The sequence below is a fragment of the Panthera leo genome, chromosome F2 (genome assembly GCF_018350215.1).
Source record: "Panthera leo isolate Ple1 chromosome F2, P.leo_Ple1_pat1.1, whole genome shotgun sequence".
NCBI lineage: Eukaryota > Metazoa > Chordata > Mammalia > Carnivora > Felidae > Panthera > Panthera leo.
Genome location: NC_056695.1, coordinates 57,048,555 through 57,070,593, shown reverse-complemented (window position 1 = coordinate 57,070,593; position 22,039 = coordinate 57,048,555). Strand labels below are relative to the sequence as shown.

At 33.0% G+C, this 22,039-nt stretch overlaps 1 protein-coding gene across 3 annotated transcripts in view; it reads left to right on the top strand.

Annotated features, from left to right (window-relative positions):
- The window catches only part of CSMD3 (CUB and Sushi multiple domains 3), a 1,240,952-nt gene that overhangs the window by 902,657 nt on the left and 316,256 nt on the right, over window positions 1-22,039 (top strand). For all 3 annotated transcript variants that reach the window (XM_042923788.1, XM_042923787.1, XM_042923786.1), the window contains 2 exons: window positions 8,473-8,629; window positions 19,399-19,590. In XM_042923788.1, the coding sequence (XP_042779722.1) occupies window positions 8,473-8,629; window positions 19,399-19,590 (349 nt within the window). The remainder of the gene's footprint in view (window positions 1-8,472; window positions 8,630-19,398; window positions 19,591-22,039) is intronic.

Sequence of the window (22,039 nt, the reverse complement as noted above, 5' to 3'; positions counted from 1 at the left end):
CCCCATTCCAGCACTTTCCAACATGACACCTAGTGCAGTCAGCTCTTCCTCCATTCAGACTAGGAAAGAAGAAATAAGTAAAACAAACAGCCCATCATAGAAAACAAACAAACAAACATTGTTTTTCTTTATATGGGAGAACTGGCTATATTCTTTGGAATAACATTCTCTTGTAGTCTTTATATGAGTATAATGTTTAGAAAAGTTTTTTTTTTTTTCTGGTTTCGTTTACTGTATAGTATCACTGTATTGAATTCTGACTAAAACTATAACAGCGACAACAATAAAAACATGAGTGTGTATTGAATTTATCTATAGCTACACACACACACACACACACACACACACTTTCCTCTCTGAGAGTGCACCATCCAGACTGATGCTCACCTATCTACGCACTCTCTTTTCCCCTACCTCTTCTTACCATAAACTACTTTACTTATTTATAACCAAACAAATAGTTACGTCAAATGTAGACGATCATGTGACTCCTCTAGGTAGTTTATTTCTGACACGACTACCAAATTTTCTAATTCGGTAGATCTGGGGAAAACTCTTTCAGTTCCTCTGTACCTGGAATTGTGGATTTTTATAAAGTTCCTCAGATTATCTGATAACCATAAGGTTTGGGAATTATGAATATATCCTTCCTTGGTTCTATTGCTTTCAATGGGCAAGAATACTGAACTTCTCAAACCTTCACTCAAATATGTAGCTTAATTAATTCTTTCAATTAACATTTATAGGAGATGTTTATTACATGTTCCCTCTAAACAATCAACAATAAACAGTTCCCACTGTCAGGCTGATAAGACAAAGCTGAATTGCAATCAGAAGTACTACGTCCGTTTTGTTGTTGTAATGTTTATTTCCAGAAAAAGATTGAGCACTATGTTCTGATAAGGGGATAAAACAGGGACAAAATTCAAGACAATATTGTTACCTCAGTCAGTATTGTGTAGTTTAAAAATTTATATATTATGTCAAATTCGACAGAATGGATAATTATGGAGAAGAGCCAGTAAAATACCTTAAAATTGGTTTTGAGAGTCTGAAAGAATGGGTTAAGAGAACTGATGTCCTATTTATGAGAAGCTAGATAGTTAAAGGACTTGATTAATCACACTAATAACATTCTTTTAGAAGTATGATAAGAACATTATTAAAATGCTATTTTTCCAAGATGTATTATTTTCAAGCTTATTTTCTAACCCATGTGCTAGTCTTTGGGGATACTACTTGTGAGAACCTATTGGTAAATTTTTAGAAATTTTGTGAACTGGTTGTTAAGCATGGCCATTATTAAAAATTAAATTAAATTAGATTACAATTAGATTACAATTAAGTTATAAGTTATATTAAAAACAAAAGTAACAAATACAACTTTCATTTCCTAATTATTTTACTACTTTTATTATTATGTGTTTTGTTTTAGGTTAGTTACATATATTGTATCTCTTTGGTGAATATACTATGTGAGGGTGCCTGCCCATCCTTTCCCAACTCTGTACAGAGATATCACATCAACAGCTTGATATTGGCAATACTAGGAATAGTTACACTGCAGAAATGGACAAACATTATAGGTCTTGACTTGATCTATTGCTCTGGTCATAGTCTATACTTAAGTGAGAATAGGTTGTGTCTGGAGCCATTCTATTGTAAATAATGCAAAAAATATGGAGAAATCATATTTTCTAGAATTAAAAAAACAATTATTTAATTTAGCTGAGAAGTTGCTCCGATCATTTACAAATACGAGTTTCTGATATAACGTTGTTTTTGCATTGCTTTACTCTCATCTTATTAACATAAAAAAATCAAGCAATATTCATTTAGGAACCACTTTTGTTTGTCAGTTCCAATTATAAGTTGCTGATAAAAAATTTGGCAAAAAAAAACACCAAAAGCATTCTGTAAGATTCAATTAGCTCTATGGAATTTACAGTAATGAATATTGTATATTTTATTACCATTTGTAAGTTGCATGCTGTAACATCCCTTAAATCAGGGATTCACAAACGACAGTCACTTGGTCAAATTGTGCTTGCCACCCATCTCTATAAATAAAATTTTACCCGGAGAAAGCCATGTTTATTCATTTACATATTCCATGGCTATTTTTGTACTTCAATGGCAGTATTGAGTAGTTATCCCCCCCCATCTAAAATATTTTCTAATTCTTTTTAGAAAAAATTTGTCAACCTCTCTTTATATTAGTATACGTTATTAAAAGAACATATGGGTGGATATATTTATTCACCAAATTTGTTTGAGTGCTGGTTGCTAAATATTTTCTAGCACACCAGTGATCTCTTGGGTCCACCACACATATCTGTCAATCAAGTCTGCCTGTTCACTGGCAATCCTTTGTTATCTCTCCCTTCAAAAGCACTCTCTAAATATTTATTCATTCTTTCCCATACTGAGTATAACAGAAGTGAAATGATTTGTAACAGGCCATACAGCTTTAAAGGTAGAACTGGGACTTTAACTTTGTTATAAAACTGCAAATCTGAAACCCTGAAAAGCTCACCCTTCATTGTGTCCCAGACTCCTTCACTAAAATATATTAGCTCCTATAATTGAGCATACGTGATATAGCTATTGCAAAGATGTACATAGTTTAATACAAACAAAAATTCTCTGTTCGTTTCATTTTATTTTGGAGAGGATGTAAGGTTTAGAATATTATCCTTTTTGATGAACCATTGTAAAAATTATTCTTTTTATTTTTTTTAATTTTTCAAATGTTTTTATTTATTTTTGAGACAGAGAGAGACAGAGCATGAGCAGGGGAGGGGCAGAGAGAGAGGGAGACACAGAATGTGAAGCAGGCTCCAGGCTCTGAGCTGTCAGCACAGAGCCGGACGCGGGGCTCGAACTCACAGACCGTGAGATCATGACCTGAGCTGAAGTCGGACGCTTAACCAACTTAGCCACCCAGGCGCCCGTTTCTTTTTATTTTTTATTCAAACTTTGACATCTCACTCATGTTATCAGAAAAAAAAAAGTTTAAGTTTCCAAATCAACCTTTAAACAAGTGGCCAAAAATAAAATTCTAATATCCACGAGCAGGGATAATTTAAGGCTTGAATGATTATATACATGTACATGTGTCACTTTTCTCTTTTAATTTTATTTTCTATGTACTTTCTGCTCTTGGGTTCAGATAACATCTGACTTGCTAATTGACTGAAGGAATGACTGAGAATATGCCTTCTAATTATGCATTTATTATAAACAACAGTTTTGAGTGTTGATAAGCAATTCATTATAAAAGGGTTTGACCTTCCAGATCCAGGAGGGTCTCTACACCAAAACTAATTTCAAGCCCTGATCTATTATAAAAGGTTTGATAACTGAAACATGTCAACATTAAGTTCTAGTCTCTTCTATTATAAGACTACCAGGTTAATGGCAACCATTTGACAAATTAGAGCCTCATCAAAGAGTTTCATTAATGTTACAAAAGACCTCAATGCCTTTCATGATATTAATTCTTAAATCAGTTTGAACTTCTACATTTGACATTAAAGTAAGTCTTTGTTATCTGAATTAGGTGCTAAGTAACAGAATATTTCTATGGGGAACACCAGAATCCTCTCCCAACACAAAACATATAATATTATATAGTTATCTTATTCTTTTTATAGCTTTTTAAATTTTTGAAAAAAATAGATATTAAGACATATGCTAAAAATAATAATAATAATGATAATAACAATCTTAAAAGAAAGAAAAAGAAAATATGCCCAAACAAATAAAAGCATACTTAAAGATCCTGATCTTAATCAGAACAGAAATATGTGAAGTAATGATCTCAAATAAAATTTCTATGGGTTCTGATAAGATCCAATATAATCACTCTGTACTGTAAATTTACTTTTAAATGAAATGTACATTTTTAAAATTTATATACTTACATCCATGCTTATTTATAAGGTAATTTGTCTTTGCCTACACTGCTTTGTCATTTTGTGTTGCCTTTGTTTCCATACATGTTTGAATACATTTAAAGTACTTTATTTACAAGTCAAATAACATTGGCTTTATCATTACTATAAAACTCTTCTTTTTTTAAATCCTTGCCAAGTAACACTTGCTTTTCATCTTGATTTAATAACTTTATGCATGCTTCCAAAATTTCATAACTGAATTATCACACTTCATTTTACTTTTATGATTATAGTGATGTTTTTGTATTTGTTTTCTACCTTTTGACTTTACATTGTTTAATAAACTGCAGTGAGTTTTGGTGCTGAATTAGACCCTCCCTGCTAGGCTTAAGATACATATATATCTATATTAGTATTAACTCTTTTAATCCCTTTTCTTTCAATAATTGCTTTTAAAATTATATCTTAAAGATAGTTTCTTTTGAAAAAGAAAAAAAGTATGACACTGGCCTCCAATGTAATTGTCTCTCTTGGGACAGACAATATCTTTTACATCTCCTTCAGTTTAAGAATGATTGGGGTGCCTGGGTGGCTCAGTTAAAAAAAATTTTAATTATATCTTATTATTATTTTTTTTATTCCTAGCACCTAACACAGTACATGGAACTAAATATGAGTTGAATTAATTATCTGGTTACTTTTTAAAATTATACTATATCAGAATGATTTCCATGTGTAAAGTAATGGTTTCTCCAATGAGTCAACTTTTTTTTGTTACTACTGAAAATTTGAGAAAAACATTAGAAGGGACTTTTAAATAAATAAAAAATAAAATAATGTTCAAGACGTAATTTCTGTTTACTTGTTTGCATTGATTTGTTGCTTCATTTATATTTTCCCTTTAGTTGGCTGTTTGACATATGAAGTTTTTACAGTGCATCCACACTTAAAAGCAGAACTAGGAGAATCCAAGACACAATTATTTATATTTAGCATAAGAATGAAATGACATGCTGGTGAAAAGAGAAATAAGAGGAAAGTATTCTTTGGAGTCACCTAGGCAATGTTAACCACAAATAAGACCCACTGGATACTGGTTAAATGGTTTGGTTGTGGATGTATAGCTCTACACACAGGATTTAGGAACTATATTATATACGAGTTATTATATACGAGTCAGGAACAGATTTCTGAGAATATTGAACATTTGAAGCTCACAGACACAAAAGTGTGTTTCCTTGTGTCTGAATTATCACTAGTGACCACCATTCTTAAGAGATGAAAAGTTGGCTCATAGGTAATCAAAGGACAAACATTCTTGAGCCAACAAACCACGTTTGGTTCAGCTTCGTTGAAGACAAATAACTTCTTGCTGATAACTAAAGCAGAAATGTATTTGTCTGGTAAGTTCTACCAGGGATTTCAAGGTACTTCTGTATAATTTTAGGAAATTTGTCCATGCAGCCCTCTATCTAGGGGTACTCAGATACTCTTCAAACAGTCAACACACTTTTGTTGTTATTGTTGTTGTTAGTTCACTGTGAACATATTTTAAAAGAAGGAAGATATCAATAAAATGTTTTCTGTTAGGAATTCCATGACCGTATTGGCTTGAACTCAGTCTCCACTTTCTTTCTCCCTCTATTTCTACCTCCCTCTCTGTGCTAATACAATAAATAAGGGAAAGAGCAGGAAGGTCCTGGCAATAGAGACTTCAGAATTTCTATGCAGAAAACACATAGAGTAATGTGGTTAGAAGAGGACGCTAGGAGACATAAACAAAAGCTCCATTTGTATAGCATGTTAAATAAAATTTTTACGTGTAGTCTTTATAACACTTAAACCCTGTACCAATAATAAGGAAACATAAACATAAATAAGTAAAGATACATACACATGTGGTTAAGGGAAATTCGGTAACTGGAGGGAAGAAAGACCAAACTAAATGCATGGAACTGGTAGCATATATTAAATTCAAACTGTGGAAGCATTAAGAGAAATTTGAAAATAAATTTAAAATTTTTGAAAAATCTTAAGCTAATGCAATAAGTGGAGAGAGTGAAAGAGAGAGAGAGAGGGAGAGAGAGGAGAGCTTTCTAGAATTTGACAAATGATTTTAAAATTTACAATTTTAGGGGCACCTGGGTGGCTCAGTTGTTCAAGCGTACAATTCTTGATTTCAGCTCAGGTCATGATCTCACGGTTTGTGAGTTCAAGCCCCACATTGGGCTCTGTGCTGACAGTGCAGAGCCTCCTTGGGATTCTCGCTCTCCCTTTCTGCCCCTCCCCACCCATGCTCTCTCTCTCTCAAAATAAATAAATAAACTTTAAAATATTCTTTTAAAATTTACCATTTTAATAGTATCTAATAGTATTAGTCACTGCTGAAAATCTAATTGTTCATGTGGAAGATCCCATGGAAAATTCTTTATAATACAGAGGGAAAGATGGATGAGAAGAGAAAATACAAGAGACTCACAATACAGTTTTGGAGACTTAATACACAAATAATAGGCACTCTAGGCAGAAAATAAAAAGATCATATAGGCAAAGAGTGATTAAATAAAACTCAAAGACATTTCCTTGAGTTGAAAAAATCTTGAGCCTGTAAATAAAAAAATGTAATAATTTTATTTGAATAATCCAGATATTAGAAATATAGTGAAAATTTCCCAATTTATTAAGTTAACATAACTGGTAAAGATAATTTGAAGAAAAAAATTTATATTATACATGAGTTTTCATTTACAAATTATAGAAAACATTATAAGTATTACCAAATTAAACCAAACAATCTAGCCCAAGAAAAGTCTATCATGCAGGTTAATATGATAATAACAAAAAGTTCCATTGTGTACCATCTAAATGTTATCTCTTACATGACATAAACATAATGAATACCATTTCTGAGGAACACTGGTGCTTGGCAAGTTAACTGTTTTAGGAGTTCAGCAACACAATTTTTACACTAATATCAGGTTAAAAGTAAAGCAGTTTCAGGCAGGAGATAAGTAACTTTGAACAGCATCTCTCAACTTTTTCTCTTCATTATCATTTATTCAACCCTCGAAACTAAATACTATGGAATAAGATTGGTCAGTAACCAATTTTCACTCCCTTAGGTAAATGGAGAATTAATACATCATTGTAAATACATGCCTTACCGGCAAAAGAATGGTAACATACGATGTCGGTAAACTTTTCATGTAATTTCTATACACTTTTGGAAATAATCTGCTATACATGAATATTTTAGTTCAGAAATCTCATATATGGAAACTTCCTTATGAAAATACAAGTATCAAAAAATGTGAAGTTATATGTGAAAGGTTGTTTATTTCAGCATTGCTCTTGGTAGCAAAAAAATGGAACTTATTAAGATGGGAATGATCATTGTGGTAATGTCACTGTGTGAACTATTATCAGCTCTCAAAAGGCAGAATTTGTATCTACTGACCCTGAGAGATGTCTAGATTGCACTGGTAAAAGAAAAGCAAATTAGAATACAATGAGAAGTTATACCTTCAGAAGAATGGGAATTACGTGGGGATGTTTGAGAGCTTATCGATTTTGTTTTGCATATTTTGGTCATGTTAAATTAGTTTCTAAAAGCATTTGGTACTCATTTAATATATTTTTTTACGTGTCAAAAATGGATTAAGTTCAAGGAGATGAATAAATGAGAGAAATTGAAAAAGAAACAAGCATTTTTTATATTAATTATGTTATCAGAAAAATAAGCATTTGGCTAACCTTGAGCAAGTTGCAGAAAAACAACCAACCAGCCTTGGAAACCAGGCTTTCTGTCGGTATTCTCAATTTTATTTACTTATTTTTAAAGTTTATTTATTTTGAGAGAGAAAGATAAAGAGAGTGAGTAGGGGAGGGGCAGAGAGAGAAGGAGAAAGAGAATCCCAAGCAGGCTCCCCGCTGCCAGTGCAAAACCTGATGTAGGGCTCCAACTCATGAGTGGTGAGATCATGACCTGAGCCGAAATTAAGAGTCACGCGCTTAACCGACTGAGCCACCCAAGAGCCTCTGGGTAATCTCAATTTAAATGTTTTTAATGTTTATTTATTTTTGAGAGAGAGAGAGACAGAGACAGAGTGTGAGCAGGGGAGGGGCAGAGAGAAATGAAGACACAGAATCTGAAACAGGCTCCAGGCTCTGATCTGTCAGCACAGAGCTTGATGCAAGGCTCAAACTCACGAACCGTGAGATCATGACCTGAGCCGAAGTCTGACGCTTAACTGACTGAGCCACCCAGACCCCCTTTGGTATTCTCAGTTTTAAATGTCTACCATAAAAAAGCATTATTTTGATAATAAGAGCAAAATTTATATAATATGAGTTCAAGTGTTACTTAAGGTCTACTGAGCTTGGAATTTTAAAAGTATCCATGTGGATTCCAACCTTCTTAACTTGATATATGTAGGAATTAATATATGTGATTGTCCTTGGGGAGCATGTAGTGACCTGATTTAGGAAGTGTATAATAATTTCCTCTTCTTCATAAATGATTTGAGTTGGTTATTATTGGCACATTTACATTTTAATTATAAATATTTTGCAGATTTATGATGGAAAAGATAAAACGACTCATCTACTAGGTGCATTTACTGGTGCGTCCATGCGAGGCTTGACTCTTAGCAGCACTTCAAATCAGCTCTGGCTAGAATTCAATTCTGATTCTGAAGGGACAGATGAAGGTTTTCAACTTGTCTATACCAGTAAGTATTTTGGAAGAAAAAGAAAAAAGAAAACAAAGGCCAAACACTGATGCTGAGTATTTATTAAATAACTATAATATACCAGGTGATGTAATATCCAACATTTGATCAAGAATTTGAAGTTTAGAATTACCTTCAAGATATGTAATTTTATTTGGCCCTAAAAACAATTCCATAAATTACAGGTATTCTAACTGTTGCAATTTCACAGTTGAAACAAGTAAGGTTAAGAATGGTTAAGTAATTTGTGACTTTGGGCTTATTTATTTATGTATTTTTAAAATAGCAATATTCTCCAAGTTTGATATTTAATAAATACTTATTTCTTATTTTTTTAATAGATGGAAATTCAGTGTTTGCAAAATTCACACAACCTATGTGTGGTAGTTATAGTTGGATAGTCATTAATGATAACTGGATGGTTTCTGATGAGTTTACATTAGAGTTAAGGTTTTATTTTGTTTTGCTTATGTGTTGAATTGCTTTATTAAAAATAAATTCATACAGAACTATTGCATTATTCTCCAATTGGCTATTCCAACAAATAAGTAGAAGTTCAAAGGTTGGTGGGTCACATCCATTGTTTTATATGAATTAAATGAATTTATTTTATACCAGTGCCATAATATAAGAAATAGACTAATTGCATCTATCAACAATAAATTATATTCAAGTAATATATTTATTGAGTTCCTACTCTATAAGACAGTACACTAAGAAAGTAAATCACATATAAACCTGCGGTGGTTACTAGCTGTGTGTTTAACAACTGTATAATCTATCAGATCAAATTAGTTCTTGGAAGGTCAGAATACTCATTTAATTTAGCAAAATAAAACAGCAACATTCAGAAATCTTTACTTTTAGAATATTTGAAAAAAATCTGATGACTTCTATAAATTTTCTCAAGAAATAAGATGAATCGAAACTATTACAGAAATTGGGAAATTAAAAAGGTTACACCATGAAAGATACTCACACGGGATCCTAAAGGGAATTTGAATCAAGTTATTGTTTGTGAAAATATTCTTTCCTAATGATATGAGAAGTAGGAGACAACAGAGTATATCACATTAAAATTGTATTAAAAAAATCTGGTGCGTATGACTAAGAGATTACTCTTGCTCCCTGTTTATTTCAAGGCTTTTTTCTACCTGTGCTAGAATTGTTACACCAATAGTGTATCAAAACATAAATTAACAAAATGAATGTTCAATTCGTGTTTCTGAATCCTGAGAACTGTTGTGCACAATGCAGTTTTTTATGAAGTACTTCCAAAGACAAATGAAAATCCAAACAAACTGTGTTTACAGATATTACCAGGTGATATATTAAAAGTAATAATATTGAGAATTATTGCTCGAATATAATTGGTGCAATCTGCTCAGAAGGGCACATTTTTTAATCTGCTTTTCTCTTTTCCTTTCTCTGTTTTCTAACAAAGATGCTGACATTTTTCAAGATATGGCTCAATGTTTACATAATGATCTTTCTTTGCTCTGCATCATTTTGCATTTCCCCTTGTCTAAAATGTTAATGGGTGTCACAGGAGAAAAAAAAAGAAACTAGATTTCCTTTTTGGATATTTAAATTCTTTGTAACTTGAGATTACTGATGCAAAGATACTGGACATTGTAGGACGTACCTGCATTTAAAATTGTGTGGGTTGCTTAGGTGTCTGGAATGAATAAAATCATTGACTTTATTCTCATTGGTATGAGCTACTAGATGTCAGAAAGAGAGATCTTAAAAAGCAAATATTTGAAGTCACTCTTCTTAATGACTCTAGTTTTTCATTATAGAATGTGTGTCTCTATGAAGATGGAAAGCTATAGAATTGGGAAGAGAATAGAAAAGCAATTATTCTTTTAAAAGCGTAAATATGTATCTATAAATACTTTTCAGTCTCTGAACTAAACTAAAATGTATATACGCCTATTTCCAAGTTGTCTCTGGATATCACCAGGTCAGTGAAGGGTCCTGTGATTTTCTGAATTGAGAGCTGTGTTCTGAGCCCCTCTGCTGGGGAGGCTCCTGGAACTAGTAACACGGCTGTTATTAATTGTATTTGTTCTTAAGGATTACTTCTGGTTTTTACAGTGGTGGTCTTTCTACATATCTACAATGATCTTAATAGTTAACCACAGATATCCTAGCTTTGACAGAAACGTGTGCCCATCCTCCAAATGTATTTTCATTTGCAGCCATAGGCTGCTTTCTCTTCCTGGTTAACAATTATTGGTATGCCCCAACCTGAATCATCAACTGAGCCTTTGAGCTAAGACTCCTCTTCAATATTTCCCCACTGCCGCTTACCTTCCTTCAGCCAGAGTTAGCCGACTTTTTAACATGCCTTTTGCAGTAGTTTATATTTGCAACTAATATAGCAGTTATCACACTCTACTGTGGTTATGCTTTTTTACAAACATATTGTGCATAGTTCTTCAGGGGCCATTTCCTCTCATAATGTCTACAGTCAGTTTAGTTCAATCGCATGTTTTTTTACATATTCTTGGTAAATTAATATGTGGTCTGAATACTGATTTTATACAAATGCTTTTGTGTTATAGAAGAAGATTCTACTAGGGCACATATTTTAAATATTCATAAACTTCTTAGAGGCAGTTACTAATTTACGAACATAAAAGAATTTGCTAAGATGCCCAAACATGAGAAAAGAATGTAAAAGACCATGTTTTTGTATAAGAATCCCTGTATCTATTTCTCAATCTAATTCCACCCTGCCATTCTGTGTTATGTTCCTCCTTAGAATTATCCACACTTTTTCTCCGAAACATCTGAGAGAGCCCTTTGTGATACAGAGGAATCCCCAGGCTCCACATTGAGAGAACTGGAGACAGGAAAGGAGTCAGGTGACTCTAGGGCAGATCAAGTAAGGATTCATGAATGAGGTAGTTTTTTAGGTTGGATTGGCAGGTCAAAAAAAGAAATGGTAGAGAGTATTCTGGGCAAAGAATAGGATGAAGACAGGCACAGAGACTAGAAAGATCATGTGAAGCACATTCAAGGCAAATACAGAAGATAATCCAATTCAGATTAATTCCACTTGCATTTCCCCTCACAATTCTCACAATTCTAGTCTTAGCATAAACAGGCCTTTGGTGACCACCCTTATAATGACAGGTATCCTATGTCACAGTAGTCACTCTCTAGCTTTCTATCATCCATTTTGTTGACTTGTGTGGTTGCCTGGTTATTTCCAGCTTTGAGTACAGAGAAACACATTTGGCTGAGATAAAAATGAGGAAATATTTTAGAGAAGACCTTTTTAAGGTACATTTTATTCCAACTGTCCATTCATTATATAGTCACTAAGAAAGCAAATGTTTTTAAAAGTAAATGCAATTCTTTCCAAAAACACTTTTGTCACTTTATGCCTGAGAATCTGAATGCTTTCTTATTGGCTACCCTTACAATCGGGGAGTAACTTAGACCTAGTATCTTTAATGCAGTATGTGTAGTATTTAAACTTTATTTCTTGAAGTTATGCTTCATTACAGATTCTTTTAGCTCTCTTCATTTATAGTTATCCCACTTTAATTCAGTGGAAAGTAATTGGGTATTTTAAACAACCATCCATTACAGAGCTAAATCACACCTTTTTGATGGATTATAACATTGTCTTCTCAAAAGCTGATCCGGTAAATGTCCATGATGCCCAGCCATTAGGCAGTACCTCTGGGCTCAGATGTCCTCTGGTTATCACCTCTGTACATTTAATTTACTAAAAAGCCCATTGGAGAAATGTTCATTATCCCAAGGGAAAAGTTCAGCTATATATTTGGCCCTTTTAGCCTCTCAGTCATGTTGCCTGAAATGATTCATAAATCCACATGGAACATGCCCATTTCAAATTTTATATTCAAACTAAAGATGGGCATTAGCTAATTTGTGACACCTTTTCTTTGCACTAACCTTATAAATATATAATAAATTATCCTTATTTAAAATGTTCAATATAATTGCCAGTATGTTGTTGGCAGTGCTAGTCATGAAAAATAATCAGATGATTTACTAACTCTAACTTTATTCTCTGGATATAATATATTGACTGCAAATGCAAGTAGAGAATAAGTAAATTACAAGGGAGCAGCAAAGTTACTCCATGTGGTTCTTTGTCCTCTAGACCACTTAACAGATGTATTTGGCATTTCTTTTGCGGTTTAAATCTTGAAATTCACCAGGTAATAAAGGAAGTACTGACTAATGCTGCATTATGTAGTACAAAGTATTCTAACTAAAATATTAAAGAAATATTTCTTATCCGTCATTTACATAGGCAATATTATATGTGGGTCTCAAAACATTAAAATATTTAGGGAAAAGAAAAGAGTAGCCTAGACCTTAAAGCTACATCTTTAAAGTGGAGTAAGATGTCCAAAACAAGATATACAAGCAAAGATCTGTCAATAGTCAGGAGCATCTCTGCCCTTGTAAGTACTTCCCTGAAGTGTAGGGACTAAAAACCTGACAACTCTTGCCAGTGAAGATCTCTACTTAGATCCTGCCAATTAAAGCCAGTCCTGTGAGAGCTGAGAGGTGGCATCAGTGGAGAAGCTATTATTTTCCACTAGCATCCGCAGGCGGGAATGTGGGAACTCCAGGATTTCCTGAAAGCCAGCAGTGGTCTTCTGACCTTCACTGCGTCTGCATTTCTTATATTTTCCCTCTAATTTCTTGTATGGAATCCTAGCAATTCAAACTAAGTGGCTTCTATTTTCCCGATCAATCCCCAGTCACCAAGTAGTTTTTGAGTACCTCTATAGCAAAACACACCATAAAGTAAAAAGATGAGACATTTCTAGGAGATACTAACAATATATGTAACAGAAAAATATAAACTCTATAGAAAAGAATCCTTCAAATTAATAAGAAAGAGAATAGTCTAAAAGAAAGTTTCACGGTAAAGAAACCTCAAGTAGTCAGTAAGCAAACAAAAAAAAAATTCCTAATAGAAATTGAGAAAAATTAAACCCCAAATAATATGTTATTACACATTCATAAGGTTACTAAAAATTAAAAAGCTCTCTAACACTAAGTGCTGATGGCAATTTGTTCTTTTAACTTTAGGGAATGCAAGTTGGTAAAGTCACCTGGGAGGGTAATTTGGCAATATTTAGTAAAATTCCATTCTTACATATGTCTAGAATGCACCAACCATACATTTGGCCAAATACCAAGTGGCTGATGGTTAAAAATTAATATTCAGGCAAAGCTGGATCTCACCATCCCAGAATGATGTACAAATATATGATGTGCAAGACACAAACTAGCACATTTAAAAATATCACTCACTTTTTCATGCCCAACAGATTAAAATATAGGAAAGTCTGTGAGTAATGTGTTTTCTACTCAGAACTTTATACGTAGGATTTAGAGCAATGACAATTAAGAAAAAAAAAAGAATTCTTTACCATATCTCCTTTCTTTCAGTTGGAAATACATAGCAATCATTTCCACAAACCTTTGCTTATTTAAGTGTTTAACTTCTATTCCTCAAAACTGTAAGGATTATCTTCTTACAGCATTCATATAAAGATTGTGGTTTCAAAGTTTGATGTTTCCTAGAGTTTGATGAGTAAGAAATACATGTGTGCCATTTTTTTAAATTAGTTTGACTCGTGAAAAAAATGGAATGTGTAGTCATATAAAACTTTCTTCTCTTTATTCCTATTACATTCTTTCTTTTTAAATTAAAAACATATTTTTTTTAATTTAGAAAGAAAGAGAGAGTGAGCACGAGCAGGGGAGAGGGGTAGAGAAAGTGAGACAGAGAGACAGAGAGACAGAGAGAGAAAGAGAGAGAGACTCTCAAGCATACTCCACGCTGTGTGGAGCCAGATGTGGGATTCAATTCCACAACCCTGGGATCATGACCTGAGCCAAAATCAAGAGTCAGATGCTCAACCGACTGAACCACCCAGGCATCCCTCCTATTATATTCTTTGTCATCTCTGAATCAAAGAGGATTGTCATGGTTGCCATGGGTGACTGTGACTGTGGACTATTTCCTGCTTGCGAATTTTAAAGTGATGATGTTGACATTATGTTTTGTACACATCTTCGTATGAATATAAAGAATTCTAAAATAATACTTTTTCTTGCAAGATTCATGGCCTAAGTAGAATTTACTAATCAAACATTAAGTATAATTCTTAAAGATTCCACTAAATATTATGAACCAAATTCACCAAAGAATTCTACAGAGATTAAAATTATGATAGAATGATCTTTGTCTCCTTGTGTTATTATTTAAACTTGAATTAATGTTTTTAGTTTCAGATGTCATCCTCAACTGTATTTAGCTAGCATGCTTTCTCAGTTCTCTTATTAACAATCTATCTCCCTTTTTATTTAACAATTTGACGGTGTTTACTGTTGGTCTATGCAATTAACATACCTTAATTCACCATGAAATACTCTATAAGGTAACTTTTAGAATATTAAAAACATATTTACATTTTAACTGAGTTTCAAAAAAATAAAGTGTATAAAGATCTCGTTTGAAGTTCCATCAAAAATGCTGACTTATATTCAAAGAGTGAGTTTTCAAATACCATTTATATTTTTAAGCCATCTGCCTTATTGTATTATTTGTACTGTTTTTCTGACCATATGACATTCCCCCATGTGAATACACAGCTGTTGTTCATAATCAAATGGAATAGAAATTATGTGGAGGTAGGAATTAAACTATTCATCTCTCAGTAGATCAAGGAAGAAGTTGAATAGCAGATTAGCAGATTTTGATGCAATCTTTAGGACAAAGTGAGCTCTGCATCCCTACGTGGTACATGCCCTATAGTAATGCTTACATTTGTGCAAAAGCAGACAAAAAGTATAGCCTTTTTGTAGCAGGGAATAATGGGAAACAATGTAAAAGTTCATCAGTTAGAAAATAAATAAATCAATTTTGTAGTAAGTTTCTAATGGAATACCACAGAGTAGTTAAAATGAATAAAATGTGTGTGTGTGTGTGTGTGTGTGTGTGTGTGCATGTGTGCGTGTGTGTGTGTGTGTGTGTGTAAAGGTAAAAACACAATGCTGGCAAAAATAGTTTCAGAAGAATTTTTAAAATAATTTCATAGTTTATAAAGTGTATAAATAACTTGCAAAACATTCTATATAGTGTTCATAGACATATAGATATGTGATGAAAATAGGGGGCGCCTGGGTGCCTCAGTTGTTTGATCGTCTGACTCTTGATTTTGGCTCAGGTCATAATCTCACGGTACACGGGATAGAACCCCACATGGGGCTCTGCACTAGCAGTGTGCAGAGCCTGCTTGAGATTCTCTGTCTCTCTCTCTCTGCCCCTCCCCTACTCATGCACATGCATGCTCTCCCTCTCCCTCTCCCTCTCTCTCAAAATAAATAAATAAAATATAAAATATACATATATAAATATATATAAGTATATATATATAAATATATATATATAATAGGTATGAGAAGAATACATTAATTCAGAATATTTACTAGCTCTTGGTAGGGAAAATCTGAAAGTGGTTGAGAAGGGAACAAAAAGGAGCTTTACTTGTTTTATAATATTTATTTCTTGATATTAATATCAATATGAATATTAATCTGAAATAATATTAATTTTTATCTGAAGCTACTATGATAGTAGAATCTGATAGAGTCAGATGGTGAAGTTGTTATGTTATCCTTTGTAGTCTTTTGTAGGTTTCCAATAACAACTTAAAAATAAATTAGAAATCCTTATACTACATAGTAGCAGGAAAGGAATTAAATCTCTGTTGAAGTTATTAAGTCAAAAGGATTTAGGTAATGGGGATTTTCAGTTCATTTTGTGCTCTAGAAATTTTCATTTCATCAGAGTATCAAATTTCACAAGGAATGGTGAATATTTATAGCATATATGATTTTTCATACACATCTTTATTTAATTGTCAGTTTCAAGTATTTGAGCTTTTCAATGAAAAGACTGGCAGCTGAATGTTTCCATAAAGATAAGACAGATCTGAATATTTATGAATAGGCAACAATAATTCCACCAAATTGGACTAAATTATGTTGTGCTTTGTAGCTTATATAGTATTGTCCATGTGCATTTTCATCTACAATGCAAAGTATTATAAATTATCTTAATTTACAAAGAATATCTCCATTTTACCTCATCACCAGCAATTGCCAACCACATTTACAGAACATTCAAATTAAGGAAGGATGAATTTGGTAATGAACCTTGAAAAGAGAGCTTGATTTCCATTTTTATTTTGATAAATGATATACGGTAAAACTCAGAAGTGGCTGCATTTTGAATGATAAACTGAATATTATGTCTGGTAGAAGGCACGCAAACTTGTAATTTTTGAGCAAGAACACTTTAAATGCAGTATTAAGTATGCAGATTCATGCAAAGTAATGTGTCCTGAAAATGTAAAGTTGCTACTTCTGCCATTTCTGTTTCTATGTTTGAAAGACTGGCTTGCTTGACCGTGTATCTTTATATCTCATTTATGTCACGATTTGAGTTAGTGACTTGTGACTTGTTGTTGGGCTCTGTTTCTGACGCCATTTATATTTGCTTTATTTTAACATATTTTCACCCAAACAGAGCTGTCACAAATTGATCCATAAGGGAAATTCCTGAAGACTTTTTTAATTGTTTCATAAACTTCAGTTTCTCATCAGCATTATTTTAGTTTCGTCCTCAGTTATCTCCTTGAGATAATTGCCTCTAATAATCCACATCCATCCATAGAAATTATTACACATCTGCCGTGAGCCAAGATTTATGCTGGGAAGTCATTGTGGGAAAGAGGGAAAAATTGAAATAATTCCACTCTATAGAAAAACAAAGAAAAGAAGCAAATGATTGTAAATTAATTAAAATGTGTAAAGTATTTCTCTGAGTTAACAGAAGAAAAAATGGTTAATACCCCATAGAAGAGAGTAGGAAGGGCTCCTTCCTCTGATAGATAATGTATCCCTCAAAATGCTGAAGTTACAATATGTATTTAGTACTTGGATATGTGCAAATTCTAGTGATTTAATGTATGTTTTGACATTCTAGGAAGTCAATGATGCAAATTAGTGATTTGCCATATATGAGATAATGCATGCTTTTGTTGTTGTTGTTGTTCTAGTTCAAATCTAGATTAATTTGGTCAAGGATTTGTGCCTATAAAGGAGACAGAGACTGCTTTTTGATTATCCTATGATTTATACACATAACATTTTTTTTTCTCCAGCATTATTTGTCTTGAAGTCACAGGTTTTCCTATCTCATAAGGCTATCTGGAATACTCTTTATAGTCCTCTAGTCTCAGAAGCTATAACTGGTGTAAATAGCACCTAATTATCTTTGGTACATTCACTCTATCATTTATCTTATATTTATACACTTGGTAAAACATTAAAGACAAGAACTCTATGGCTAAGGAGCCTAGATTTTGATTGCTACTATCGTGTTTAATTTATATTATGAGGTATCCTTTTCCAGTTCTTTCAGGATCTTTATAGTGAACTGTGCTGACAGTGGTTTTTAATATTCACTTTTGTTGACTTTATTCTGCATATGGACACAAGATCTTCTGGATCTAAACAGATTAATAATTGTTATTTAAATAATATAATAATAATATTGGTATGTCCCACACACTTCTGACCTACTCCTTATCCCTGTAGTAACATGATGGAAATCAGATGGAAAAATCTGCATGGGTGGCCAGTGGCAAGGCATGAGGAAAAATGGACATGCTCTGCTGAAGGCAGCTATCTTGCCTTCCTCTCCTGAAAGCAGGAAGAAAGAACTTTGCTGCTTGGAGATGGGATGGAAAGGATCTTGAGTTCTCTCTTTTTTTTTTTTTTTTTTAACCTCAGAATGTAAATACATTTCTCTAAGAGCCAGATTAGCCTATGTCTCCAGTTTTTATAACCTAGAGATGTCTGTAAGTCATCTCGTTCTCCCCCTTGGTGCAAACACAAACGTCCTCTGGAGTCAGGTAAAGCTCTCTGGCGTTCTCTCACTCCTGGTACGGATAGTTGTAAATTAACTTCTCCAGTGCTACTCTTATCTCAGGAAATAAAGTTTCCAGCAAAATTCATGCAGAAAGCCCAAACTCTGCTGAACACAAACATAGTTTCTTTGTACCACAGAATAACATGCTGCTTCGATTTGTTTTTGTTTTCTTGTGAGAATTTCTGAAAGCTATACATTTTGGAGGGGGCAGGATATAAAGATTCCGAGTTCTTAAACCTGAATACTATTATTATGTCTCGAAAAACTATGTTTTCAATATGAGACTATCATTATAATATAATGATCACTATAATGCTATCAAAGTAAAGCAATCTACAGTTCTATTTGCAGTGGACATATCTGTGAATTGGACAATTATTGGACATGTTTTGTCAAAATTTTAAAATTTTGATGACTTGACTCTAGTAGTCACACTGGTCAGAATTTATTATTAGCCGCAATTCACTTGAGGTAAGCAAGAGGCTTAGTGCTACAAGCCACGATATAGTTATATAGACCATGGGGTATCACTGATAAACTTTAAAATTACAATCAACCAATCAAATTACAACAAATTCTAATTTTCAAGAAAATAACTTTATGGATATTGTATATATACTATCAAAATTGAATATTGTAAGAGTAATAATACAAGTAGGAAAAGGTATGTAATTATACTAAAAATAATCAAAGACTGTTGGTATAATTTTAAATCTTCCTGTTAAATGTTGCCTTTAATGACTCTGTATCCTTATCACAGGTTTTGAACTTTCACACTGTGAGGATCCTGGTATTCCACAATTTGGATACAAGATCAGTGACCAAGGCCACTTTGCTGGGAGCACTATTATTTATGGATGCAATCCAGGCTATACTCTCCACGGGAGTAGCCTTCTCAAATGCATGACAGGGGAGAGAAGGGCATGGGACTATCCTCTGCCTTCCTGTATTGGTAAGATACTCTCACATTTTCATAAATAGTTCTTTGGGAGTGCTATCCAAATACGCTGTCCCTTTTCAAGTGATTTTATCTGTTCACGCACAGCTCACAGCTTAAATCATGAAGTTAATGAACTCATAGCTCAAATTTGTTGGAGGAAATTAATGGAAAGTGAAAGCGTCATTTTCATAAGTTTGTCGATGAGTACATTTTTTTGTATCAAGTCATTCTTTCTCCTATCTTGATACAAAATTTAATTCACTATAAAAATATGTTAAGACTTGTCGTACATATTTATGGAATCACATTGACTAGGTTTGTTTTAATAAAATGAGCACCTGTCCCGGTATCAAGGTAGATTAAAAAACAATAAGCCTATTCTCAAAAACTTCAAAGGTTTTCTTTATATATGTATATAGATTTTCAAAAATCTGAGGAAGTACATGGGCTTTTCTTATGTGTATGTAGCATAACTAACCAATTTCAATAAAAAGAGGCAAGGGAGACACGATAACATAAGGTATATTGCCTCCATGAAGCTAGAGAATGGATCATTTTCTCTCACTGCACAACTGGAGGACTAGTACCATCTTGCAGATCAATTAATGAATGACTGGGTTTGTGTGAGTAGGAAGGTAGACAGAAATGTGTTGACAAAGATGTCTGTTTTCTTGTTGTTTTCTTTTGTTTTTTTCTGCTCCAAAGACCAAATAGGTCCCAGGCTGGAATACCAGAACAACAAAAGGAAACATTTTAACAAAACACTGACTCCTTAAATAGGGAGCCAACACTCGGTTACTCTTCAGCCATTCTTACTTCTTGCTGGTATTTGTAGAAGCACAAATCCATTCTGCCTCAGGCCCACATGAATAAAATTGACCTAAATTAAAAAAAAATTTACAGCTTTATTAAGGTATAACTGATATCTTAATACTGCAGCACATATTTAATGTATATAATTTGATGAGTTTGGAAACTTAAACCTTCCAAATTTGTATCTTTGTTAGTTGATATGGTTAACATAGGAATCTCCACAAAACCTACTAGAATGCAAATAGAAAAATGAAATTCCAGTCTTTAAAGGCCTTGCAACTAATTGCACTGTGTTTTTTTATGCCACAAGACCTCTGTTGGTTTATTCAAACATTGATTCACGTAGGAAGCAAACATGTTTTATCTAACCAAAATGCAATCATAGTCCTTTCTTTTCAGATGACATCTGATTTTGGATAGATTACGAGGATAATATCTAAATACTAATCAACCTAAATTAACAAAGCTTGGGATTCTGGAATATGACCAACAGTCAGCCCACTGGCGTTAGTAATGAGAAAAATATAGCACTAATTCTAAGGTTGTATTCTTTGATGTGAATATGAAATATATTCAGAAAAGCATTAAGGATTATAATTGCACAAAACTATAAACTTGTAAATACTGATTTTCCATGCTGTCCTTAAAATTAAAATCAGAAACCAGATATATTTAAAATAACATATTTTCTATATGTGTTGAACCAAGCTAAAGACATTCTTCACTTTTTAAAAGACTTTATGTAAATGGAAGGACATTTGGTTCGTGATCAGAATTAATTTTGTTTGTAACAAATCGGTGCACTTCATATTTACAAATTTCCTGAGTCAAAACTTACTGGCTTGATACTGTTCAAGATTTCATGAGAGGGGTAAATTTATATGTTGTTTTTCCTTTTAATGATGGATAGACAGGAATAACAGCTGAAGACAGTTGGACACATGGCGTGTTGTGCCGGTGATTACTATGATAACAGAAGAGGAGATTCTATTTTAGATGGTGTTCTCTACTGGCAACAATTAATAGCCTTGCCACCTGGTCTAGCATCCTAATTTTTTGTGCTCACTTTGCCTCTGTCAAATAAGAAACTTTTTCGCAATTGTATGGATTATTTCTAGATAATTATGTTTCTGAAGCTTATACATGGATCAAACAAATACTTTTTGAAATACCATAGCCAGAGGATTTAACCTATATACCTTCTTTAAGCACTATTTCATTTTTATACTGCAAATATAAGTCTTCTCTTAAATATGAGCTGTAGTGTTATGGCATATCACACTGGCTCATTTGAAGTCAAAATGACAGGTAATGTTTGTAGAAAAGAAATCTGGAGAAAAAAGAACTATGTTAAATTTGAACATACAGCGTAGTACACAAAACCCCAATTTGACCTTTAATTGATTAAAAATTAATCTGGAGGAATAAAGTATAAAATCTGTTCTCATAGTAAGTGTATGCCATAAAAGTGATAATTATAAAGAAATAACGTAATAATGAATTGATATAGTTACATAGTTGAAGTTTATCCAACACAATTTTTGTTAAAAAATGAGAAAAAATCTAAACAAGTGATGGCAACATCTTAAATACTGGTATCTCATTTACTTAAAAAAATAACAAATTTGTTCTTATGAATTAACATTGC